General features: G+C 49.3%; 2 protein-coding genes, 2 long non-coding RNA genes and 1 pseudogene across 14 annotated transcripts in view; 2 read left to right on the forward strand and 3 right to left on the reverse strand.

Moving 5' to 3' along the window:
- Window positions 1–1,899: 1,899 nt before the first annotated feature.
- Window positions 1,900–5,792, reverse strand: RT1-CE16 (RT1 class I, locus CE16). 4 transcript variants are annotated; one of them, XM_063279421.1, is made up of 8 exons: window positions 5,551–5,792; window positions 5,077–5,346; window positions 4,631–4,906; window positions 3,386–3,661; window positions 3,160–3,291; window positions 2,950–2,997; window positions 2,694–2,741; window positions 1,900–2,561 (listed from the first exon to the last, which is right to left on the reverse strand). In XM_063279421.1, exons 1-8 carry the CDS (start codon window positions 5,747–5,749, stop codon window positions 2,557–2,559), a joined length of 1,254 nt encoding a protein of 417 aa, XP_063135491.1. In that variant the 5' UTR covers window positions 5,750–5,792; the 3' UTR covers window positions 1,900–2,556. The 4 variants fall into 4 exon arrangements, with proteins under 4 accessions (XP_063135491.1, XP_063135492.1, NP_001008839.1 ...); NM_001008839.2 differs by having other exon boundaries at window positions 2,051–2,561; window positions 2,950–2,982; window positions 5,551–5,687; XM_063279422.1 differs by lacking the exon at window positions 2,694–2,741 and having other exon boundaries at window positions 5,551–5,749.
- LOC108353253 (uncharacterized) lies at window positions 5,639–19,660 on the forward strand. Its single transcript, XR_005497419.2, has 3 exons — window positions 5,639–5,778; window positions 6,004–13,556; window positions 19,524–19,660. It is a non-coding gene; the product is annotated as an uncharacterized LOC108353253 (long non-coding RNA).
- On the reverse strand, window positions 9,379–24,063 carry RT1-CE15 (RT1 class I, locus CE15). 3 transcript variants are annotated; one of them, XR_010060747.1, is made up of 11 exons: window positions 23,927–24,063; window positions 23,454–23,723; window positions 23,009–23,284; window positions 21,759–22,034; window positions 21,491–21,631; window positions 21,282–21,314; window positions 20,994–21,041; window positions 20,021–20,860; window positions 19,603–19,759; window positions 14,098–14,195; window positions 9,379–9,755 (listed from the first exon to the last, which is right to left on the reverse strand). XR_010060747.1 is itself a non-coding variant. In NM_001008838.2 (8 exons), exons 1-8 carry the CDS (start codon window positions 23,997–23,999, stop codon window positions 20,856–20,858), a joined length of 1,122 nt encoding a protein of 373 aa, NP_001008838.1. In that variant the 5' UTR covers window positions 24,000–24,014; the 3' UTR covers window positions 20,515–20,855. The 3 variants fall into 3 exon arrangements, 2 of the variants coding, with proteins under 2 accessions (XP_063135474.1, NP_001008838.1); NM_001008838.2 differs by lacking the exons at window positions 9,379–9,755; window positions 14,098–14,195; window positions 19,603–19,759 and having other exon boundaries at window positions 20,515–20,860; window positions 23,927–24,014; XM_063279404.1 differs by lacking the exons at window positions 9,379–9,755; window positions 14,098–14,195; window positions 19,603–19,759; window positions 20,994–21,041 and having other exon boundaries at window positions 20,300–20,860; window positions 23,927–24,014.
- Cdk2ap1-ps8 (Cdk2ap1-ps8 pseudogene) lies at window positions 12,845–12,991 on the reverse strand (annotated as a pseudogene).
- Window positions 23,605–24,259, forward strand: part of LOC120098828 (uncharacterized) — a 98,233-nt gene continuing 97,578 nt past the window's right edge. For 5 of the 6 annotated variants that reach the window (XR_010060952.1, XR_010060954.1, XR_005497432.2 and 2 more), the window contains exon 1: window positions 24,015–24,153. This is a non-coding gene — a long non-coding RNA (uncharacterized LOC120098828). Of the gene's footprint in view, window positions 23,740–24,014; window positions 24,154–24,259 lie in introns of those variants that run through there. The other variant, XR_010060953.1, reaches the window with a different exon arrangement.

Consider the following 24,259-nt stretch of genomic DNA (forward strand, 5'->3'; position numbering starts at 1 on the left):
ACAGACACTGTGGGCTGATGACAATAGACACAGCTGTGTCACCTGATTGAGGAGTGCATTTCCTCCAGGCCAGACAGAGACAGTGACAGCAGACCAAGGAAAGCATCCATCCATGGTCAGCTCGGTGAACTCTGGGCAACCTGGTTACTCACGGGAGCCTGTGTGAGTCGGGAGATAATCACTGAACAGCCCTGCCCAGTGTGAGTATCCACTCACAACAGGTTCATCACTGTAAGCCTCTGCATGGCCCCCAGCAGCTCCACTCAAGAGTCTCCCCTCACCCCAGCCACCCAGGAAGTGCTACTGGTTCAACCCTGACAGGAACCTGCTACATTGTGTAAGCTCAGTGAATCTGTAACTTCTTGTGTTTCCTGGGCTCATCCACCTCCTCCCGGCTACAGCAGGGAATGATTCAGTCCAGAGGAGAAACTCATGCAGTCACCTCCAGCTTCTGCAGAGGCTCCGATTAATACAACCTCTAGTCAAAGGCCGTGAATGCAGCTCCCTGTCCCCTCACACTGAGGTCAGCATCACCTGAGCTTTCCCCTCAGCAGAGCCCTCCCTTCCTCCCCACCTGCTTTTCTGTCTTTGACTCATGACCTATTTGTTTTGTTTTTTTTTTTCTTTTTTTTTTTTGGGGGGGGGGGCTGGGGACCGAACCCAGGACCTTGCGCATCCTAGGCAAGCGCTCTACCACTGAGCCAAATCCCCAACCCCCCTATTTGTTTTTTATCCATTAATACAACATTTATTGTGTATGAGTGTTTGTCTGCTGGGTCTGGGGAAGTCGTCATCCTTCACAAGATGAAGATGGCTGCATCATGATAGAGATTATCATCAAGTTGGTATTCACACATCTCAGTTAAGGCTCCTGGAACTCTTGACTGGAAATCATAAAGCTAGAAGAGAATCCTTCAAGGGTCAGAATCCGGAACAAAGGAATTTCCTTCTCACAAATTCCCATAATATAGTTTTGAAAAGATTTATTAATCTTGTCTACAAACCTTTTTTTTTTTCTGTATTTATTTGTACCATGCATGAGCCTGATCTCCACAGGGCACTGGATGCTCTTGGGCAGGAATTATGGATGGCTGTGAGCAACCATCTGTGTTCTGGGATCAAGACATCATCTGCATTAGCACCAAGTGCTCTCAACCCCTGGGCTATTTCCAATTCCTGGACCAGTTTCTAAAATAAACATAAATCTAAAGTAGACTCATCCCATCAATCCTGAAGCTTCTCTAGAGGCAGCACCAGGATCCCCAGAGGTAGGGAAGGACAGGGGCATGGGCACAGCACAGATCCAACAGGGCCAGATCTGAGATGAGAGCCTGTGGATCCTTCCTCTGTGTGGATCCTGCAATCCGGGGTTAGGTGGGGAAAGATGGGAAACATGGGGAGAACCTCCACGGAGGGCCCTGGAAGGAGGCAGGAGCTCAGGAGAGCTTAGTTCATCTGTGTAGCTCATAGTATCCCAAGAGCACAGCCCTTGTAGAGTCTGGTGGGACAAGAGTGGAAAAACACTTCCTACTCCTGTCACACTTGGGCATCCATGGGGAGAGCAAGACAGGAAGCACCCACAGGAAAAGAACAGGCCCAGTCCTCCATACAAAGAAAAACACAGGAAATAAACACAGAAGACAAAGAGCCGCAGTCAGGACAGCAGCCTGGGCTGCTCATCATCCTGGGGACAGGACAAGGATCTGGCCGTCCTGTGACCCTGTGATCACAGACGTGTGCTTCATAATGATGAAAAGAATAGAGCCCGGAGGTGACACAGCCAAGGAGTGACCCCCAAAGATGACAACACACTGAGCTCCACCTGGGCACAGCCCTGTCCACACTCACCTCCCATAGCCCCACCCTGTCCACCAGACACACACAGCTTAGTGACACAGATTCTGGGAGCTTCTCCACCTGCCATTTATTTAAAACAAAAGAAAACAAAACAAAACCAAAAAACAACCTCCAAGTATTCTCAATCCAGTAATTTAAAAAGCCATCCACACTTGTGTCAAGGATGTGAACAGTCAAGTTCACACTCAGATTCTTTTTTTTTTTTAAAAGATTTATTTATTTATTATATATAAGTACACTGTAGCTGTCTTCAGATACACCAGAAGAGGGCATCGGATCTATTTATAGATGGTTGTGAGCCACCATGCGGTTGCTGGGAATTGAACTCATGACCTCTAGAAGAGCAGTCGGGTGCTCTTAACCGCTGAGCCATCTCTCCAGCCCCACACTCAGATTCTTATTCTCAGTGTAGAAGTGAGGAGTTGCAGCTAGAAGCAGCACTGAGTGATAGGGTGCAGATGTCCCCAGCCCCCAACCCCAGGCTAGACCAGCGAGGTTGGCTGTGGAAGGGAACACAGGCAGTGCAGGGACAGGGTCCAGGTGTGCAGGGCAGGCTGGGCTCCACAGTTCTTCACACAGAAGCCATAGAATCACAGGGAACATCAGACACTGGTGTCTAAAGAGAACTGAGGACTCTGGATGTCACAGGAGAGACCTGAACACATCGTCTGTCACTCAGTCCACTCCAGGCAGCTGTCTTCATGCTAGAAAACAAGAGTCACAAACCACCACTGTGAAGACAACAGCCCAACAACCCTCCACTCACAGAGGATTCTGGGAGTCCCTGAAACCCAATCATGTCCACATTGCCCTTCCCAGTCAGACCCCATAGTCACCTTTACAATCTGAGAGAGACACATCAGAGCTCTCAGAGCTGTCCCTGCCTAGGGTAAAAGAAAACATGTATATGTATATATCTATAGGCATATGTGTTTTGGTATATGTACATAAACGTATGTATGGATTCACATCATGGTACAACTGAGGCCCCCAGAAGATTTCTCTGGAGGAACTACTATGGATTCCCTGAGCTCCCAACATCTCTAGCTTCACCCCAATACCCTCAGGGACACTCCTGCTCCCCACACTTACTTGGAGCAGGGGCGTAGACTCCTACTTTTCCACCTGTGAGAAGAAAAGCTGTGAGAGTTCAAGGAAGGTCTTGACAGGAGGAACTTTCCAGAACTGACAGAGGACCCAGTTGGAGACAGTAGCAATGAGGGGTGTGGCTGTGCTTCCCATTAATGAGCAGAGCGCTCTTCTAAAGGAAGCTGAGGGGAAACAGACCCTGCCCTTTCCTACCTGTGTTTCTCCTCCTCTTCATCACAACAGCCACCACAGCTACAATGATCACAGCTGCAATGATGGCCACAGCTCCAAGGATGACATAAATGACATAGGTTTCCATGTTGGAGTCGGTCGATGGAGAAGGCTCTGGGAAGGACAGGTACAGGAAATGAAGGTGGGGGTCATGACCCCAGCTCTCAGCCCTGACCAACTCAGGGTCTACAAAAGGCAACCTCCTTACCCCATCTCTGGGTAAGCGGCTCAGGCAGCCCCTCATGCTCCACAAGGCATGTGTAATTCTGCTCCTTCCCAAGAGGCACCACCACAGATGCCCACTTTTGGAAGGTTCCATCCCCTGCAGGCCTGGTCTCCACAAGCTCCATGTCCTGGGTCAGGTCCTCCCCATTCAACTGCCAGGTCAGGGAGATGCCAGCAGGGTAGAAGCCCAGGGCCCAGCACCTCAGGGTGACATCACCTTCAGGTCTGGGGTGAAGGGTCACATGTGCCTTTGGGGGATCTGTGTGGAAGATTTAAGAAATCACACAGTTAAGCACACAAACTGAAATCTACACAAGACACAGTTAAATCAATGATGACACTGAACTGTGTGTCTGACACTTCAACTGTCATCCACTAGTGACCTGCAGGGAGAGCTGGTCCCCTCAGCACAGAACTGCACACTTTCCTGAGAGACTCAGAAGCTAAGAGGGAATCCACATGAGCCAGTGGATTAACATGGCCGTCCTTATGTGATGTTCTATAGCATGAGATGAGTAGTCATAGAACAGAAGTGGGAATGGAAAATAATTGATTTAATATGTGTTTGCAGACAAACGCAAAATAATGCCTTCCAAAAAAAATGGAAAGGAAAAATAAATATGAAAAAGAGAGAAGGAAAGAAAAAAAAAAAAGAAACCCCGCAATTTATATTCCTTCAGGGTACCCCACAAGGGCTCATGGGACCATTCTCCACTGTAGGAATAGAGAGAAATGGGGTGTGCAAGAGATGCAAAACCCACATCAGGGAGGGATCTGTGAGAATGTATTCTATGGAAAGTTCTAGAAACTGGGGGAACCAGCCTAGTGTAGTGGAGTCCATGTCTCCTCTGAGGTAAAGGAGACGCCTGGTCTTGAGGTGTAAGGACTGACACACTCAGCAGGACAGGAGTCAGTGTCCTCAGAGAGTGGGTGGGGGCAGAGAACCTGGCCTGGGAGAGGCCATGGCTGACAGCAGGGAGCCCCTGCTGTTAAGTGGGGAAATTCTCTCCTTCCCTCCTGAGAGGGACTTACAACTTTGCAGGGAGAAGGTTGGGCCCAGGGAGAGGCAGTGCAGTCACTGTGATGAGGGATCAGGAGACCCAGGGACACTGTCCCCCTTCTGAGACAGGGGCATCACCCAGCTGAGGGTTCCTTCTTCCACAGGACTGAGCCCCAGCCGGAGGGCAGAGGAGGAGAAGCCCGCGGCCCCCCCCCCCCCCCCCCGCACCTGAGCGCAGCAGCGTCTCCTTCCCGAGCTCCAGGTATCTGAGGAGCGACTCCAAGCACTTGCCCTCCAGGTAGGCCTTGTGTCTCTCTGCAACACCAGCCCGATCCCACTTGTTCCGGGTGATCCGTGCCGCCGTGTCCGCCGCCGTCCACGTTTTCAGGTCTTCGTTCAGGACGATGTAATCGCGGCCGTCGTAGGCGAACTGATCATACCCGCGGAGGAGGCTCCCGTCCGACCCCACGTCACAGCCAGACATCCACTGGATGGTGTGAGAGCCTGCGGGACCCCGCGCTCAGACCCGGCCCCGCCCACCCGCGGACTCCTCAAAACCGAAAGGGAAACCGGCCCGGGTCGGTTCTGCTCCCGAACCTCCGAGTTGGGACCCGGAAGTCCCCGGCCCTGTGGGGATGCGGAGGGGTCGTGACCTCCAACCCGGGGTCACTCACCGCCCTCGCTCTGGTTGTAGTAGCCAAGCAGGGTCCTCAGGTTCCCTCGGAACAACTGCTCGTTTTCCTTGACTCTCCGTGTCTCCCGCTCCCAATACTCCCGCCCCTCCCGCTCCATCCACCTCGCCCGCGGCTCCATCCCCGGATTCTTTGCGTCGCTGTCGTAGCGCACGAACTCCGTGCCGTCCACGTAGCCGACTTCCATGAATCGGGGCTCCCCGAGGCCGGGCCCGGATATGGCGGTGACGAAATACCGCAGCGAGTGTGAGCCTGGGGGCGGCGCGCGGTGAGACTCCGACCTCCTCCCGGGACCCCGGGCGGGTGCGCGGGTCGGGCGGGGAGCAGGGCGCGGGGCTCCGGACGCGGGTGGAGAAGGGGCGGGGGTCTGGTGTGCGACTCGGGGACCCGGCTTCCCGGGTGCCGCCCGCGCCCCTCCCCGCATAGGCAAGGTTTCCCTCCCGACCCCACACTCACCCGCGCGAGTCTGCGTCGGGGCCAGGGCGGCCGCCAGCAGCAGGAGCAGCGTGCGCGGTGCCATCGCCCCCATCTGAGATCCCGGACGCCGCTGAGTCCCGCGGGCTGCGTGGAGTTTACGGACTAGTGTCTGGGGCGACGCTGATTGGGTCACCGGGTTCACAGCACCAAATAGGAGTGAGAATTGCCAGCGCGTCATCAGTATCCGGGCAGAAGGACCTGACACAGGTTAGAAGCAGAAGTGAAACTGGGGAGATGGGGAATCCCCAGCACCGCCTCTGACCTCAGCGCCTGGCGAATACAACTTTGCCTGAACCTTGTGCTGTGGGGCAGAGCGCTGTTTGTCATGGTGTCTCCAAGTCACGGTGACCCAGAAGCTGTGTGGACACCAGGAGACGCCTGCAGGCCTTTCTGTGTGCTCTCCTCCACCCTCCTCTTCCTTCTTCTCTTCAGAAGTCAGACCCTGGAGTCTTCTAGAAGAAAAGTGACTTCCGGGAATACAATCACAACACAAGCCTTGTGGATGCAGTGGAGAGACGCTTCTCCTTTAAGAGGAGGCGCTGGCCTGCAAGCCCCACCCGAACCCCACAGAGACCAGGCTCTGTTCACCTGCATGGGCAGCTCACACTGCCAAGCCTGAGTGCAGGACTCTCATCTGTAAAGAGGAGACTTTGCCTCTTCCCTCAGGATCTGTCTTCTGAAACTCGGGTTTAGACCCAGACTCCTTGCGTTTATTCCCAGAAGATGCATCTGTGGCTCCAGATGGGTGCGTTTTACAAGGATCTTCATTCCGAGTCCTGAGATTTTTCATGTGGACCCGGGTAGTTGTCTCAGCACAGGAGACCCCGTTGTCCACAGGGAAGAGACCATAGGTATGGAGACCACAGACAGCACAGCACCCTGTGCTACAGTGCACTTCCCTGTGTCCACACTTCCCCTGTGCAGCTGCTTTAGTGACTAAATCACGGTAGGAGGGGACCTGTAATTAACTATACCACAGAATAATGAGAGAGTGTGGGAGAAGTTATCAATCTGTGACCTCTCACTCCCTCTCTGACCTTCACTCACACTTAGGAGCTGAAGGGGTGAGGGACATGAATGTGTGGGACAGTGGATCTGATAACTGAGTTGGGGCCCCAGAGTTCCTCAGGCCTGAGCAGTGTGGACATTGGAGGGAAGATGATTCTCAGGTCAGAGAGCACACGCTGGTGATGTGAGGTTTCATCCCTGGTCAGTAGTGTGGAGAAAGATTAAATTTACACGTTTGTTCATTCTGTGGATCTCTCCAAATCACAGCCATAGAACTGAAGTGGAAAGAAGAGGAGAGATGGGTGGGGGCTCCTGAAGAGAGTCACCCATCACACAGAGCAACAAATGTGGGTGAGCACAGGTGTGAACTCCAGTCCCCTCCCCATGCAGGTCTCCACAGCAGCCCAGCAGCCTCTCCAGGATTGAGGGGCTCCTGTTTCAGTGAACCACCCTTATTAGGTGCTGTGAGTGTTTTCCGTGGGAACTTGAAGCTCTTAGGTTCCATCCTGACTGACCTGAGGATGCAGTTGGGGTAGGCAGCCCCACAGAAAGGATCTGTCCCTGTTACTTTTCTTCTTATTTATTCTGTTTTTTGAGACAAGGTCTGTCTGCACTGCTCTGGCTGTCCTGGAACTCACTATGTAGACCTTCCAGAGATACATGGCCTTTGCATCCTGAGGGCTGGGTGTCTTAGTTTCCCTTTCATTGTTGTGTGCGCTCTATGCCCAAGCTGCAGTGTAAGTATCCAGCCATGCCATGGGAAAGGGTGACTTGAGAAGCCAGGCATGCTTTGTGGCCACCGAGATTCACTGGCTATGCATAGCTGACACCTGTCTGCAGACATTCATGTCTCAGCCAGTTTCAGAGCTGTTTCCACGTAGAGGGGCGAGAATTCATGTTTTGTTTTGTTTATTTTATGTTCTATTTGTTTTCTTCCTTCATTTTTGCAACCAAGATTTTCAGGGGGTCTCCCCTGGTCAAATGTAATATTTATTAATTTTGAGGGAAGTTATAGCTTTTCTTCTCTTGTTGAAAGAAAGGCAAAACATCTCCCTGAACTCAACACACGTCCCTCCTTCTATTCTGAGGTTCTCACATATATCTGCTGATCTGACCCAGCAGTCCTTCCTCAACTCCATGTTTTTCAGGGCTGTGTTTCCTGTCTCTAGTCCTACAACCAGACTTCAGACAAAGTAGATTCCAGGAGGCGAGGTCGAGTTCGTAGTCCATGAGGAGGAGCCTCTACTTCTGTGCACACATGTGAGGAGCTTGACAGGTTTGCTAATTCACTAAGCAGAAGTCTGGGGAATGTGTGGGAGTGGAATTTGAGGGTGTGGGATAATGACGGAAGGAACATAAAATTGAGTCTGGGTGAGTTTTTCAGTATGGGAACACTGACTGGACATTGGACTTTAATATGTGATTTTAACCTTTTAAAAAGGTGAAAAAGGTTTGTCTGAAGGGTTGGCTGAAGTGTTTATCAAAAGAAGGTCTACTGAAAAGGGGTTGAAGATTCATTGACAGCCCTACCTGACACCTGACCTGGGAGACAGTAGAGCCAGGAGGAGCTGACTGAGCAGAGAGGCTAGAACAACTGTCACAGTCTGGAGCTACTGTAATTGGGACATCTGGGAGAAGGGACTGTTTAAGTGCAGTGTTGGAAATTGAGGGAGGAGTTGGGAGAAACGTTAGAGGGGGCTAGGCTGGAAGATGGAAGGAACAGTTGGAAAGAAATTAGATTGACAGCTCTCTCCCTCTTTCTCTCTCTCCTGCTTCTTTCCTCTCTAGTCATAGGGGATAAAACCAGGAGGACAAAGGGTGGGGAAAAAAGAACCAACAAAGTAAGGAAGACCAGCTACATGGCTCTCTGTGTATCCCTGGCTGCCCTGGGACTCACTCTGTACCCAAGGCTGGTCTTGAACTCACAGATCTGCCTGCCTCTGGGTATGTACAACCAAGGCTCAGGAAATATTCTTAATCAAATCACCACAGAAGCCTACTGAAGTTTTGTTTGGTCACATAAGTGGGAAAATGGTCAACAAATGAGAGAAAGGCTACATACTAGTGGCCAAAGAGCATCTCATCCCATGAATCAGTTTCTAACCTTGAGACAGTTTGCAGATGCAGAACTCCTTGAATGAAGGAATGGCCAGGTTACCCTGAGTAAGTACCTTATAAAACATCTAAAATGTATACTGCTAGCCTTTCTCCAGTGCTTTCCTAGTGGGACCTACAGGAGACCCAGGGTAACCATACCCTGGGGAGAAGAACTAATCAGACTTACCAGGCTCTATTGCATATTAGCCCAAATTAATGCTGACTCCAGGAGCTCCGAGGAAACTTTACGGTTCTTCAGTCAGAGTAGAGTGTTATGGAGGGCCAGGGATTAATGAGGTTTTGGCTGAAATCTGAATCACATCAGGCCCAGTGGGTTCCTGAATTCATCCTGTGGTTATTTTTCCAGTCCCAGAAGGTAGAATTGGGATACATGTACTTAGAGGTTGTCAGAATGCTCACACTGGTTCCCTGACCTGTGGACTGAGGGCTATCATGGTTGGAAAGGGTAACTGGAAGCCTTGAGAGTTCCCTCTGCCTAGGAAAATAGTGAATCAAAGACAGCAACACATCCTTGTAGAAATTTGAGAAATCACTGGCACCATCAATTGTCAAGTCATTCTCACAGTCAATCTGTCTTGCTCTGCACTGGCCTCATAGGAGATGTATAGGGAGATGTGGTCAGAACAACTTTTGATTCTGGTAACATATGTATGCTTCAGAGGGCTGAAAATAAAGCCTACCAAATATTCAAATCCTTTTAATTCAGTGAAATTAAGGAATCCAGTGGATGGAGCAGGCACAGACATTCCATCCAAGATGAAGGGAAGGCTCCTGACCTGGCCCCTCCTACCACCAAGAAAGGAGCACAGGGCTTAATTGTGTCTTTGGATTCTGCAGACAGCACATCCCTCACTTGGATCTGTTACTCTGGCCCATAAGCCTTCTGAATCAGAGAGCTGCTAACTTCCTGTGGGTCCTGGGACAGGTGAAGACTCTTCAACAGGTCCCGGCTGTGGTTCAGCTGCTCCAACATCTTGGACCATATGATCCAGCAGACCTGATGGTACTTGAGGCATAAGTGACAGAGAAGGATGTTGTTTTGAGGATTTGGCAGGCCTCTGTGAGGGAATCACAGAAGAGAACTTTGGGATTTTGGAGCAAGGCTCCAACATCATCTGCACACAACTATTCCCCCTGTGAGAGACATCTCCTGGCCTTGGTGCAACCTGAACATTTGACAATGGGCCACCAAGTTACCTGTGGGTCACATGTGACCTGGGCTGCCTATAATGGGCTGGATGTTATCTGACCCACAAAGTCATAAAATAGGACACACACAGCCCTGAGCTGTTAGCGAATAGAAGTGGTATAAACATCATCAGGACTGGACAGGTCCTACGGGCACAAGGATGTTACATGAAGAATTTGCCCAACTGCCTCCTGTCTCTAGTCCTGTTACAATGTCATCTGCAGCCAAGCACGCACCTGCAGCCTCATGAGCTGTGCCTTATCCTTGGAAGACTGAGGAAGAAGAGACGAGGGCCTGTCTTGCTGATGGCTGTGCATGTTATGCAGGCCCCACCAGACATGGACAGCTGCAGCATTACCACCCCTTGCCTGGAGAACCCAAAGATCAATTCCTAAACAGGTCCATTTTCTCTGGATCCTAATACCCATTTTTTCCCACTACCTTTAGTGGGTTGTGGGCTTGAAGGGAGGTTAAAGCATTTAAGAGACCACATTAAAGTAAGATGAGAAAAATATAACATTACAGTGCCATCTCTGTGGAGCTGCTGGGCAAGGCAGGAGAGGAGGTGCTGGCACTATGGACAACTCTCGTGAGACAGCTCCTGGGGTGGGAGTTTACCAAGACTGTAGGCTGAGGCAGGAAAGGAGTCACCATTGTGAATAGCCTCTCCTGACAGCAATAGGCTGAGGCAGGACAGGCGATGCCCAACCATGGACAGCTCCTGTAGACAGGGCCTCTGCCTAATATTAGGAATGAAACAGCAAGTTTTGACAGCTCCTGTCGGGGCATATCACTGCAGGCTGGGGCAGAAAGAAGCGATTTGCTGCACCTTTGATGGAATTTGCAGCTAACAGCTTAGAGTGTACAGAATTGAACATTGTTTGAAAATAAAATGCACATTTTACAAGTGGTGCCAAATGTGGGGCGATGCAGAATGGGGGGGGGTATTTCAAGTTCCTTAGAACAAAAGGCAGGAAAAGGAGGAGTGGATACTTTGTTTCAAAAAGCCAACAGGGTGCTTACTGAGGCTGTTCTTGGGTCCTGCCCTGTACAGTTTTTAGCAGCCATATTTTTTCTCCTTTTTCTCATTTTGTGCTATTTTGTTTATAAGAAGTTGAAAGATTGTTGCTTATCCAAGGATTGATAGGTTTCTTGTTTAAGTATTGGTGGGTTTTCTGGGAAGTTCAGGGGCTGGTGGTTGGGGGGGGGATTCTTTTTCTTTGTTGTTGTTTTTCCTTTTGCTTTCTGATTTTTTGTTTTGTTTTGTCTTTTGTTTGCTCAGGGATTGATAGGTCTTTTTTCCTTTTCTTTCTTTCTTTCTTTCTTTTTTTTTTCAGATGCACTACCTTTCTCTGAACTGGGCCGATGGGTTCAGATAAGAAGTCCTTCCTGGCTGCAGGCAGCTTTGCTGTGGTGCCCTCTCTGTGGAGTTGCTGGGAGAGGCAGGAGAGGAGTTGCCCCCAACATGGACAGCTCCTGTGGGGAGCTCCTGCTTCGGAAAAAAGCAAATGAGCCACCCTGGACAGCTACTGGGATGTCTTCAGGCTGATGAGAGGCCTTGGTGTAGCCATTTCCACAAGAGACACAAATTTTGACAGTTCCTGTGAGGGCATCTTAAAGCTGAGACAAGAAGGTGGGGCCTGGCGCTGGTTTGACCGATTTTGCCGAGCACTGCTTAGGAACTACATGGTGTAGTTTGGAGCCGCTGGTATTGGGAAAACTGGGAGAAGGGACTGTTTGACTAGACTGTAGGAGAATTGTGGGAGGAAGGGTTGGGAGAAATGTTTAAAGAGGCTGGGTTGGAAACAGGCAGGAAAAAAGGAATGGATACTTTGTTTCAAAAATCAACATTTGTGTTTTCTAAGGCTTTTCTTGGGCCATGCCCCACATGTATTTCCACGTCAGTTTTCTTTTCCACTCTCCATCATTTGGGGCTATTATTTATAAAACGGAGGAAAGATTTGACTGAGGAACTGGAATAAATATGGGAAGAAATGGAGAAGCTTGGGATTCAAAACATGGAGGGAAAAAGGAAAACAGGAGGGTTCCTCTCTCTCTTCTGAGAAGTAGCAGAGTTGGCTGTGCAACTGGAGAAACTAACAGAGGTAGAAGATTGCAAAATGTCAAACACAAGAAAAGGGAGAACCAATAGGCTCATTCCCAGTGACTAGAGCAGAGAGAGGGAGTTTCCCCCAGGTAGAAAGAGAGGAAGAACCTGGGTCAGTGGGCAGTCAGGTCAAAGTGGAAAGCAGGAGGATGGTCAGAGGAGACTGCCATGTTTCGTGGACAGGGATAAACCCACAGCACCTTTTGAGGACAGGCTGTCCTGGGTCACAGAATCACCAACAGCATTCCAAGTAGTTCCACCACAGCATATGCTTGTTAAGGGAGATAATCCACCCACACGGTTATGAAAATACAGGATGGGGTGCTGTACACATGATGGACCTAAGGCCTTTTAAAGACACAATGGTGTCCTAAGGAATGCTCTTTTCATATGTGAAACGAACTCTAAATATTTAGACTACTTAGAATTGAACTATTCCCCAAGACTGAGGAGGATTGGTAACAGCTGTAGCAGAGGCTGGACCTCAGTGGTAATGGTTGCCATGATGGAGAGAAGAAGCCAGGAATGTGGAAGAGCACAGAGGAGGAGGGGAATTAACACAGCTCAGGTCCACTTGATAGGGGCTCTGCGCTGCTGTACAGGAACAGGGCAACTTGAGGATCCAATCTCAGAACAGTGCTGCTTAGCAGCTTTAAGGGCTGGGAACGGAGTGGAGGAGCCAGGACGGAAGTCCACATCACTTAGAAAAATTATGCAAGTCTCAGGGGAAGCCTTCACTGACTTTCTTTTTTCTTTTGCAAGGATTAGTTTCAACTGTGCACAAAGCCATGTCAGACCCTGATTCCAGACAAGTGCTCTCTGAGACCTTAGCATCTGAAAAGTCTTCACCTGTGGCCAGCAGCTCTGCACGGTTACCCTGAGGACCCTGGCTATTTCCAGTTCCCTGGGTGTAGCCTAGCCATGGAGGCCCACAGTCACTCAGCAGCTCGAGATGTTGGGAGGAGGTCGGCATGCGAGTAGACTGTGAATGGACACTTCCTGCATTCAGGTCGGCAGCTAGTGCTTTGGTGGCAAGGCCAAGGCTCCCAAGTCCGCACACCTGTCCGAGCGCCTGCCAGGAACCAGTGCACTTTGTTTTGTAGCCTTCTTGGGCCACCAGGGCAACTATGGCTGTCCTCACGCTGCCACATTACATCAGGCAGACACCAGGTGCGGCTCACGGGAGGCCACAAACTTTGAGCCCAGACAGGGCTGGGCTGTACACTCTATGTACAATGCATCCACACAATTAACTTACATCCGATTGATAAGGGTATTAACCACCCACGTAGATAAGATAAACCTGTCTACAGAAATCCATCCCTGAAGAAATATTCATAACAACCTGTGTCTACATAAAGATACGTGGCTAGGATCATTTACGTCTGCCTCCATGTTGCTTCTCCCTTTCTGCTCCCTGTCTTCTTCCCCAATGAGAGGCCTCATTTGATCTTGTGTCTGCCTTCACCTGCATACATGGCCAAGATCTGCAATGTTGGCAATCACGAGGCCTTCTCAGAGAAGAGAGCCAGGAAGGAGAAAGGATATCATGAAGACAGAGAGGTGAGTGGTGCATTTAACTCTTTTTCTTGTTGTTGGATTTCTGCAAGAATGGTGGTTTGTACTTGGACAAGAGAAGGCCAAATACAGACAGAGCTGCTAGGCCAGGTTGTGTCTCTTGTCATATACATGGCTCCCTTGACTGGTGTACTCCAGTGAGGATCGCGTGGATCTAAAATAACCCACGTACAGCCTGCGGGTGTGCAATAAAAACTGAGGCCCTGATAAGGACCTTGGATAATAATCTCATCATTTCTTAATGTCCTAACATCATGGATTCTGCATGAATGATAGGGACAGCCCATGTTCTCCTCAATCCATCTGTCTATGCAATAGGAACGTTGCTGATCAGACAAAAAAGCACAAGACAGGAGCAACTTTTCCAGGCCGTGTCTTAAAATCTGTAAAATGTAACATTTTAGCAGATCGGCATCCCACAGGTGGGCCATCAGCCACGGCTCTGAGACAACCATATCTCTGAGTTTTAGCACGGTTGGTATAATTTCCTGTCAGGAAAAAAACGCCAGGCAAACGGGGAAGTTACCTCCCTTTCACCGGGTACTGAAGCCTCACAAGTGATTTTCATTGGCTCAAAGGACCACCCAAAGGAACATCACCAGCAAGCCGAATTCAATCGTTTTCCTGAAAAGAAAAAGAACACGTATTCTCAGGGAAGAGGTTATTCCCTGGATTTATTATCATTATCGATTTGTTTTACCAATCGCTCTGGCGGCCATCTGGCTGCTTCATTTTCTTGAGAAGAAATACAGACTGACCTTATCCACCAGGTAAGCACTGGGTCAGGTCCACGCCATTTTTTATCTGAAGGATCTTTCCATTTGACCGAGGCAAACTGTTTTTGTGAATTAGGGTGCCAAAAGCAATCTGCAGCTCACTTTTCATCAGCATCCAATTTTTAAAACTTTAAACTAAGAAGGGCATGGTTTACTATATTTCTGGGGTTACCCTTTGTAGGGTACCATTCTCCCTTTTTAAGTTTTTTCAGTAGTGGTTTTTAAAGACAAATGTGCCCTCTCTACCATGCCTTGTCCTTGAGGATTACAGGGAATCCCTGTAAGATGTGCGATGTGTAACTGTGTACAGAATTCTTGAAAAGCCTTTGAGATATAACCTGGACCGTTATCAGTTTTAATTTGTTTGGGAAGCCCCAAGACAGAAAAGCAGTGTAGTAGGTGGGCACTGACCTGTTTGCTGGCTTCCCCAGTTCGTAGGGTAGCAACAATGAACCCACTATAGGTATCTGTACAAACATGAATATATTGTAAATTACCAAATTCTGAGCAGTGTGTGGCATCCATTTGCCAGATCGTATTTGGTACCAAGCCTTTGGGATTGACTCCCAAGTGTGGAGGTGGGAGGTGAGTCTCACAGGAAGGACATTGTTTGACTCCCTGTCTGGCTCATTCTCTGTAATATCAAACGTCAATCTTAATGTGTGAGCATTTAAATGATGGAAAGAATGAGCAGTCTGTGCCCGGTGAAGACTTTCAGGTATGCCAGGGGAGGCGGTGGCTATGAACTTAGCCCCATCTGCCACTTCCTTGCCTCAGGTCAAAGGTCCTGGCAGACCAGAATGGGCCCTAAGGTGTCCCAAGAAACACTTCTTGGTCCATTTTTGGATAAGTTTTTGACAACATAAAAACAAAGTGACTGTTTCTGAGACACCGAATGTGTCCCACAGGTTCTAACAGAGTGTGGGATGGGCTAGGTAAGTGCTGTCCATATAAACATTCAAGGATTCCTCAGGAGAGGCAGAAAGGACTGCAGCACTGGCCTGTAGTTCAACCACTCAGGCGGAGGAGTTTTGAGTCTGGAATTTAACTATTTTCATCTTTAAAGTACAGGCTGCAATGCTGTTAGAGAATCCATCAGTAAACACACCAGTCAAGCCTCATCTAAAGGATCTTTACTAATAATTCAGGGGGACATAAGAGCATGTGACTTACGAAATTGAATTCGCCTGTCAGGTGGACGATGGTTGTCTAAACCTCCTGCCTGAGGCCCAGGCAACAGGCCCTGTGTCTGTGTCCTGTGAAAGCCAGTCGACCTGAGGTCGGGTGTGAGGCTGAATTACTTCTGCTGGCTCAATTCCAAAGTGTTTTCTAGCATTCTCTCTTCCTAAAATAACGAACTCTGATACAGCATCACAGTAAGGTAAAAAAAAAACTCCTTCGGGGAAGAAGGTAATGAATCCACACCATAGGGTTACTCTGCCAAAAAAAGGCCGGCTGGTGTCACGGTCAGCTTAAATGTGATGAGCACCAAAGGTTGATGATGATTTGTATGAGTGACAAATTGTTTGGCGATGGCGTCCTCGACCTTTTGCAGTGCCAAAGGTACTGACTGAGAAATTGTTCTTGGGGATTTAGGGTTAGGATCTCTTTTGAATACATCAAACAAGGGTTTTAATTCTCCGGTAGTTAAGTTTTAAAAAAGGTCAAAGCCAATTAATATCACCCAACAATTTTTGGAAGTCATTAAGAGTATATGATTGATCCCTGCGAATGGGAGCCTTTTGATGAATTATCTTTGGTCCGTTCGTTTGGAATCCCACATAAGTGTAGGCTCCTGTAACTGAAACTTTCCTGGAGCTATTGGAAGCCATGAAGCTGCTAGCCCTTTTGTCAGCTGGGTAAGGCATGGTAAACCCTGTCCACCTTCGTGTCCTGCTATTAATATTTCATCCATGTAATGGACAATATGCATGCTTTTCAAGAACCTCTGATTGTTTGTATGGCCTTAGCAAGGTACTTTTGGCATAGGGTGGGAATATTGGCCATTCCTTGAGGGAAGGCTCTCCATTGCTAGCGCCTCATAGGTTCTTTAAAATTTATAGATGGTAGACTAAAGGCAAACCTTTTCTGATCATCAGGATATAAAGGAATTGTAAAAAAGCAATCTTTTAAATCAATTATTACCTTATAATAACTTAGAGGTACATCTACGGGAGAAGGCAGTGCAGGTTGGAGGGCACCCATGAATACCATGGTAGCATTCACAACTCTTGAATCTTGTAAAAGCCTCCATTTGCCAGACTTTTTCTTAATAACAGAGATAGGAGTATTCCATGGAGAGTTACTCTCTCTAATATGTCCTGCTTCCAATTGTTCCTGCACTGATAATTGTGCTAATTGTAGTTTTTCAGAGATTAAAGACCATTGATCGACCCACATGGGCTCATCAGACTTCCAGATAATTGGATCAGCATACTCTTGGGGTGCAGGCAGGTCAATGGCTGAAATAAAAAATTTCCCAATCCGTATTCATCCTTCTGGCCTGTGGCTGAGATAGGTTGTAGCGCAGTTTTCTCGCTTTCCCAATTCTTTACTGGGGCTGTGTCCCTGGGCCAACATCTGAGCAGCAATCTCCTCATTAGGACGACACATTATAACTTTCATCGGGGAAAGCAAGCCCCTCCCCCATGAATTCACAGGCAAATGAGGAATTACAAAAGGCTTAATGAGGCCTGAATTATTTTCCTTATCTCTCCAAGTAAGGTATTTTGAACTTTGTCTCGGATTCATACTCTGATCAATCCCTCTCAAGTTAGTTATTGTCTCTACAGTAGGCCAATGGGAGGGCCAATCTCCTTGTTTAATAACAGTCACATTGGCTCCTGTATCAATTGATCCTGTAAATAACTTTCCATCTAGCCAGAGTCTGAGGGAAGGTTTCCGAACAGTCATCTTCTGTACCCAGTAAATGTTTGATGATCCAAAACCCCCATCTCCTCTTTTGGGATGTTGTATTTTATTGTCAGTTTTCATTAGGGGAAGCAATATTAACTGAGCTATCCTCTCACCCTGGGGAACGGTTATAATACTGTCTACTGCTTTGGCCGTGACTTTTATTTCCCCTATACAATCATTGTCTATGACTCCAGGATAAATCTGCAGCCCTTTCATGGTCACGCTGCTTCTTCCTATAATCAATACAAACTGAGATGGCAACGGACCATAGATTCCAGTATTGAGAGCCTGTGCCCCCATCTCCAGGGTCAATACTGTGTGGGAGGGGGAACAGAGGTCCAGTCCCGCACTTCCTGGGGTTGATCTACTAAGTTTTGAAATGGATTTTTGGAGTTGGCTGGAACAAAGCTGACTGCCCCCCAAGCTTGTTTTGGGGCCGGGGCTGGCCCCTCCCTCCGTTTCCCTGATGATGTATTGTGTTCCCTTCAGCCTCTCTCTTTGATCTGCAGATATTGGCCCAATGTTTTCCTCATTTGCATTTTGGGCAGAGGCCAGGAGCAGGGAGATCAGATTGTTTCCTAATTGGATCTCCGGAACAATCCTTAGCATAATGTCCTGCCTTACCACATTTAAAACACCCCCGTTTATTTTCGTCTCTGTTGGTGATGAATTCTTTAACAGTCTGTCCACCAAAGGCTGCAGCCATAGCAAGACCCTGTTGATATGAGGGTCCGATGTCTGAACAGAGGTGGATGTAACCTGTCGAATCAGTCTTCTTTCTATAGCATCTGATAGCCGCCTGGCAGGCTGGATTGGCGTTTCCATAGGCCAATTGTTTCACAGGATCAACACCTGCCTCTGTACATCCAAACACACGACCTGCAGGAGTCCTGAGTCTGTGTACAAAGTCTGCAAAAGGCTCATCTGGTCCCTGTTTCGCCCCAGTAAGTGATGCTCCTGGATCCCCTTTTACAGGGAGTTTTCTCCAGGCCCCAGTGTCTGCCGCTTGAACTTGAGCAACAGCCCAGGACCACATTGCATCTGAGAATCATTAGTATCATAATTGCCTGATACAGTCAGCTCGTCAAAGGTCCATCCATCACCTGCCTGAGCATTTTTCTTGACAGTCTCTCTACAATGTTCAAAACATTCTGACTTCCAGAGAAGATGGTCGCCTCCTGTCAGTATGGCATGGACTAGTGTATTCCAGTCCCAGGAGTGAGCCAGTTTTCGGCCACTGATTCTAAAATGGCCAGAGTGTAAGGAGCAGAAGCACCATATTGGGCCACAGCAGCTTTTAATTCTTTGATAATTCTCAAGTCAAATCCCTGGTGATGTCTCCAAGGCTGTCCCTGAGCATCTACACTTTCTGTAACCGGGAAGGCTTCTAAGACATCTGTGCTTTCATTTTCATGGTTAGGATTCACACGCATCTTGCCTTTTGGTACGGATGGTCCAGGCTGCTGTGGAGGGCGAGTTGTTTCTGCTTTTAAGCTTGTATCGGTCACAGGCTCATCCCGTTTTTAATTTTTGTAGCTTGTTAATCACAGACTGATAAAGTTCCTCTGGCTTTATTTGTTGCTCAAGATAAGTGATTTTTGATTTCAACTCCTGCTTGGGGTCAACAACCGCCATTACAGTAGGCGCAGAGACCTGATTATAAGGAGGTGGCAGAGATAATGGCAGAAGCCAATTGGGGTTGTGGTATTTGGCTTCCTCATCTTCTAAGGATTCCCAATTCACTTTTGCTGATTTTGGGTCATTTTCATTGTCGAGGTCAGACAGATCTTTAAGAGGAGGACATTTTTTAGGTCTCACATCTGGCTTGAGTCTAATATCAGATTTTTCTCTTTCATCATCTTGTGAACCTTTTTTCTGTCCTCAGGCACCCCGTGTCCCCCTTGTGCACCCTCATCCTCACTTTCTAGGGAAATTAGGTCGATTTGCTCTTCTCCCCGTGTTTTGACCTTATTGGTCTTGGAGGAATCTTTCAGAATCTCCTCAGTTTGTGAAGTCACAGCTATTACTGTCGGGCAAGCCTCCTTTTTATCTATTAATTCTTTAATTAGATTCCAATAAGAGAAAGCAGTCACAGGAACCTTTTCAGGCCCAAAAGTGTTATAGAAATCTTTAAGAGCATCTCCTACTCTATTCCAACTTATAATATCGATAGTTCCCTCTTGAGGAAACCATGAGCAAAGATCCTTAACAAAATCAAAATATTTAAATAAATCATTGGTTTTTACCTTTCTCCTCACAGGTTTAATGCCCCTTTTAACTGTCTCCATAGACCTCATGTTGGCTTAATGCTTGTCCCATAATCAGACTCTATCACTCACCTTCGTTTCGGCTGCAGCAGGCGCCCATGGCATGCGATGGTATTTCTACATACAACCCTGGCTACGTGAGTCTTCTTCCTCACGGAGCCCCCTCTACTATCCAGGCACCAGACGTTGGGCACCAAGCGTCCTAGCCCACGGGAACGTCAATGGAGACCTTGGAGAGGGGAGTGGGAAAGGATGGGACAAGAGGCATGAGAAATGGAGACAAGAAATATTCTGAGCAAGTCTCATGTAATCAAGCAAAAACCACTTGTTTATAGGCAGAAAAAAATCACACAACAGAAACTGGTAGTCAGGGTAACGATAAACAAACGTCACATCAGAAACCAACGGCATAAGTTTTGATTTCCCAGAAACTTCTTACAATAAATTTCAATATCCTGAAATCTCTGACTAATAATAGAGTGAAACTTACTCTTGTGTAGAAGGAAGCTAGCAGAAGTCTCCAGTATTCTTGGCCGGTGGTAACCCCCATGTATGCTACTTGGAAACCAGGGCCCATGAAGTAGAAAACACCTAGCTCAGGCAAAGAAAGGCATAAGCAGGCCGGGTGGCCCCAGACAAGGTGGCAAAGCCAAGGCTGAGTCCATCAAAGATGAAAACTGACTGAGCACATCAGGGCATAGCCCTGTTCACACTCAGCTCCCACCGCCTCATCCTGTCCCACCAGATACACACAGCTTAGTGACACAGATTCTGGAAACTTCTCCATCTGCTATTTATCTTATTTTTTTTTTTCAAAAAAAAAAAAAAACCAAACCCAAAACAAAGAATTTCTAAGCATTCCATCCAGTAATTAAAAAGCCATCCAGTCAGGGTTGGGGATTTAGCTCAGAGGTAGAGCGCTTGCCCTGGGTTCTATCCCCAGCTCCGAAAAAAAAAGAAAAAAAAAAAAAGCCATCCAGTCTTGGGTCAAGGATGTGAACAATCAAGTTCACACTCAGATTCTTATTCTCAGTGTGGAAGTGAGGAGCTGATGCTCAGGGTATCACGGAGTGACCGGACGCAGATGTCCCCACCACCCACCCCCAGGCTGGACCAGGAAGGTTGGCCTTGGTAGGGAACACAGGAAGTGCAGGGACAGGGTCCAGGTGTGCAGGGCGGGCTGGGCTCCACAGTTCTTCACACTGAAGCCATAGAATCACAGGAAACTTCAGACAGTGGTGTCTAAAGAGAACTGAGGGCTCTGGATGTCACAGGAGAGAACTGAACACATCGTCTGTCAATCAGTCCACTGCAGGCAGCTGTCTTCATGCTAGAAAACAAGAGTCACAAACCATCACTGTGAAGACAACAGCCCAACAACCCTCCACTCCCAGAGGATTCTGGGAGTCCATGAAACCCAATCATGTCCACATTGACCCTCCCCAGTCAGACCCCAGAGTCACCTTCACAATCTGCGAGGGACACATCAGAGCTCTGGCAGCTGTCACTGCCTAGGGTGAAACAAAACACATGTATATTTATATACATACATATATATACATATATATGTGTGTGTGTGTGTGTGTGTGTGTGTGTGTCTGTATAGTATATGCGTATGTATGCATTCATATCACGGTACAACTCAGGCCTCCAGAAGATTTCTCTGGAGGAGCTACTATGGATTCCCAGAGCTCCCCACATCTCCAGCTTCACTCCAATACCCTCAGGGACAATCCTGCCCCCACACTAACCTGGAGCAGGGGCGTAGTCTCCTCCTGTTCCACCTGTGAGAAGAAAAGCTGTGAGAGTTCAAGGAAGACCTTGACAGGAGGAAGTTTCCAGAACTGAGAGAGGACCCAGTTGAGACAGCAGCAATGAGGGGTGTGAGCGTGTTTCCCATTCATGAGCAGAGCGCTCTTCTAAAGGAAGTTGAGGGGAAACAGACCCTGCCCTTTCCTACCTGTGTTTCTCTTCCTCCTCCTCCTCCTCACAACAGCCACCACAGCTCCAATCACGGCCACAGCTCCAATCATGGCCACAGCTCCAAGGACAACATAAATAACTTTGGTTTCCATGTTGGAGTCAGTGCCTGGAGGAGCCTCTGGGAAGGACAGGAACAGGAAATGAAGGTGGAGGTCATGACCCCAGCTCTCAGCCCTGACCAGCTCAGGGTCTGCAGAAGGCTCCAGCTTTTCCTGACCCCAGATCTGCACCCACACCCTCCTTACCCCATCTCAGGGTGAGAGGCTCAGGCAGCCCCTCATGCTCCACAAGGCATGTGTAATTCTGCTCCTTCCCAAGAGGCACCACCACAGCTGCCCACTTCTGGAAGGTTCCATCCCCTGCAGGCCTGGTCTCCACAAGCTCCATGTCCTGGGTCAGGTCCTCCCCATTCAACTGCCAGGTCAGGGTGATGTCAGCAGGGTAGAAGCCCAGGGCCCAGCACCTCAGGGTGACATCACCTTCAGGTCTGGGGTGAAGGGTCACATGTGCCTTTGGGGGATCTGTGTGGAAGATTTAAGAAATCACACAGTTAACAAGACAAACTGACATCTACACAAGGCACAGTTAAGTCAATGATGGCACTGAACTGTGTGTGTCTGACATTTCAACTGTCATCTCAGTAGTGAGCTGCAGGGAGAGCTGGTCCCCTCAGCACAGAACTGCACACTTTCCTGAGAGACTCAGAATCTAAGAGGGAATCCACATGAGCCAATGGGTCAACATGGCCATCCTTATGTGATGTTCTACAGCATGAGATGGGTGGTCACAGAACAGAAGACAGAATGGAAAATAATTGATTTAATGTGTCTTTGCAGAGAAAACCTGACTGGAAGCAAAATAATGCCTTCAAAAAAAAAAAAGAAAAAGGAAAGAAAAGAAAAAAGAAAGTAAAAGATAAGGAAAAGAGAAAAAAAGAAATCCCACAATTTATATTCCTCCAGGGTACCCCATAAGGGCTCATGGGACCATTCTCCACTGTAGAAGAGAGAGAAATGGGGTGTGGAAGAGAGGCAAACCCCACATCAGGGAGGGATCTGTGAGAATGTATTCTCTGGAAAGTTCTAGAAACTGGGGGAACCAGCCTAGTGTAGTGGAGTCCATGTCTCCTTTGAGGTAAAGGAGACTTCTGGTCCTGAGGTGCAAGGGCTGACACACTCAGCAGGACAGGAGTCAGTGTCCTCAGAGAGTGGGTGGGGGCAGAGAACCTGGCCTGAGAGAGGCCATGGCTGACAGCAGGGAGCCCCTGCTGTTAAGTGGGGAAATTCTCTCCTTCCCTCCTGAGAGGGACTCAGACCTCTCAGGGAGAAGGCTGGGCCCTGGGAGAGGCAGTGCAGTCACTGTGATGAGGGATCAGGAGACCCAGGGACACTGTCTCCCCTCTGAGACAGGGGCATCACCCAGCTGAGGGTTTCTTCTTACCCAGGACTGAGCCCCAGCCTGAGGGCAGAGGAGGAGAAGCCCGAGGCCTCCGCACCTGAGCGCAGCAGCGTCTCCTTCCCGAGCTCCAGGTATCTGCGGAGCCACTCCACGCACGTGCCCTCCAGGTAGGCCCTCTTTCTCTCTGCAGTACCAGCCTGATCCCACTTGGTTTTGGTGATCAGTGCTGCAAAGTCCGCCGCTGTCCAGGTCTTCAGGTCTTTGTTCAGGGCGATGTAATCGTGGCCGTCGTAGGCGTACTGATTATACCCGCGGAGGAGGCTCCCGTCTGACCCCACGTCACAGCCGGACATCTTCTGGAAGGTGTGCGATCCTGCGGGACCCCGCGGTCAGCCCGGCCCCACCTGCCCTCGGATTCCTCCAAACCGAAAGGGAAACCGGCCGGGGTCTGTTCTGCTCCCAAACCTCGGACTTGGGAACCGGAAGTCTCCGGCCGTGTGGGGACCCGGAAGGATTGTGACCTCCGAACCAGGGTCACTCACCGCCCTCGCTCTGGTTGTAGTAGCCGCGCAAGATCCTCAGGCTCATTCGGAACCACTGCTCCTGTCCCTTGATTTTCCGTGTCTCCTCCTCCCAGTACTCCGGCCCCTCCCGCTCCATCCACCGCGCCCGCGGCTCGGTCCTCGGATTCTCCGCGTCGCCGTCGTAGCGCACGAACTCCGTGTCGTCCACGTAGGCGACAGCTATGAACCGGGGCTCCCCGAGGCCCGGCCGGGACACGGCGGTTTTGAAACACCGCATCGAATGTGAGCCTGGGGGCGGCGCGCGGTGAGACCCCGACCTCCTCCCGGGACCCAGGGCGGGTGCACGGGGAGGGCGGGGAGCAGGGCGCCGGGCTCGGGACGCGGTTGGAGAAGGGGCGGAGGTCTGGTGTAGGATGCGGGGACCCTGCTTCCCCGGTGCCGCTCCCCGCCCCTCCCCGCAGAGGCCGTTTCCCTCCCGACCCCGCACTCACTCGGGAGGGTCTGGGTCGGGGCCAGGGCGGCCGCTAGCAGCAGGAGCAGCGTGCGCCGGGCCATCGCCCCCATCTGAGATCCGGGAATCGGCTGAGTCCCTCAGGCTCTGTGCACTTTATACCCAATGTCTGGAGGGACGCTGATTGGTTCACAGGTATCGCAGCACCCGACGGGAATGAGAATTGCCAGTGCGTCATTCGTGTCCGGGCAGAAGGACCTGACACAGGTTAGAAGCAGAAGTGAAACTGGGGAGATTCCCTAGCCCCGCCCCTTACCTCACTGCCTGGCCACTAAGACTTTGCCTGAACCCTGTGCTGTGGGACAGAGCTCTG

Source organism: Rattus norvegicus, chromosome 20 (genome assembly GCF_036323735.1).
Source record: "Rattus norvegicus strain BN/NHsdMcwi chromosome 20, GRCr8, whole genome shotgun sequence".
NCBI lineage: Eukaryota > Metazoa > Chordata > Mammalia > Rodentia > Muridae > Rattus > Rattus norvegicus.

What these genes read in the sequence shown, in the direction of transcription:
- RT1-CE15 (NM_001008838.2), bottom strand. Translation starts at nt 23,999, where the DNA reads ATGGGGGCGATGGCCCGGCGCACGCTGCTCCTGCTGCTAGCGGCCGCC. An exon ending in GGAGACGCTGCTGCGCTCAG is followed by an intron (nt 22,035 to 23,008) that starts GTGCGGAGGCCT and finishes TCTTCCACACAG; the next exon opens with ATCCCCCAAAGGCACATGTG. An exon ending in AGACTACGCCCCTGCTCCAG is followed by an intron (nt 21,042 to 21,281) that starts GTTAGTGTGGGG and finishes GTTTCACCCTAG; the next exon opens with GCAGTGACAGCTGCCAGAGC.
- RT1-CE16 (XM_063279421.1), bottom strand. Translation starts at nt 5,749, where the DNA reads ATGACGCGCTGGCAATTCTCACTCCTATTTGGTGCTGTGAACCCGGTG. An exon ending in CTACAACCAGAGCGAGGGCG is followed by an intron (nt 4,907 to 5,076) that starts GTGAGTGACCCC and finishes GGGGTCCCGCAG; the next exon opens with GCTCTCACACCATCCAGTGG. An exon ending in AGTCTACGCCCCTGCTCCAA is followed by an intron (nt 2,742 to 2,949) that starts GTAAGTGTGGGG and finishes CTTTTACCCTAG; the next exon opens with GCAGGGACAGCTCTGAGAGC.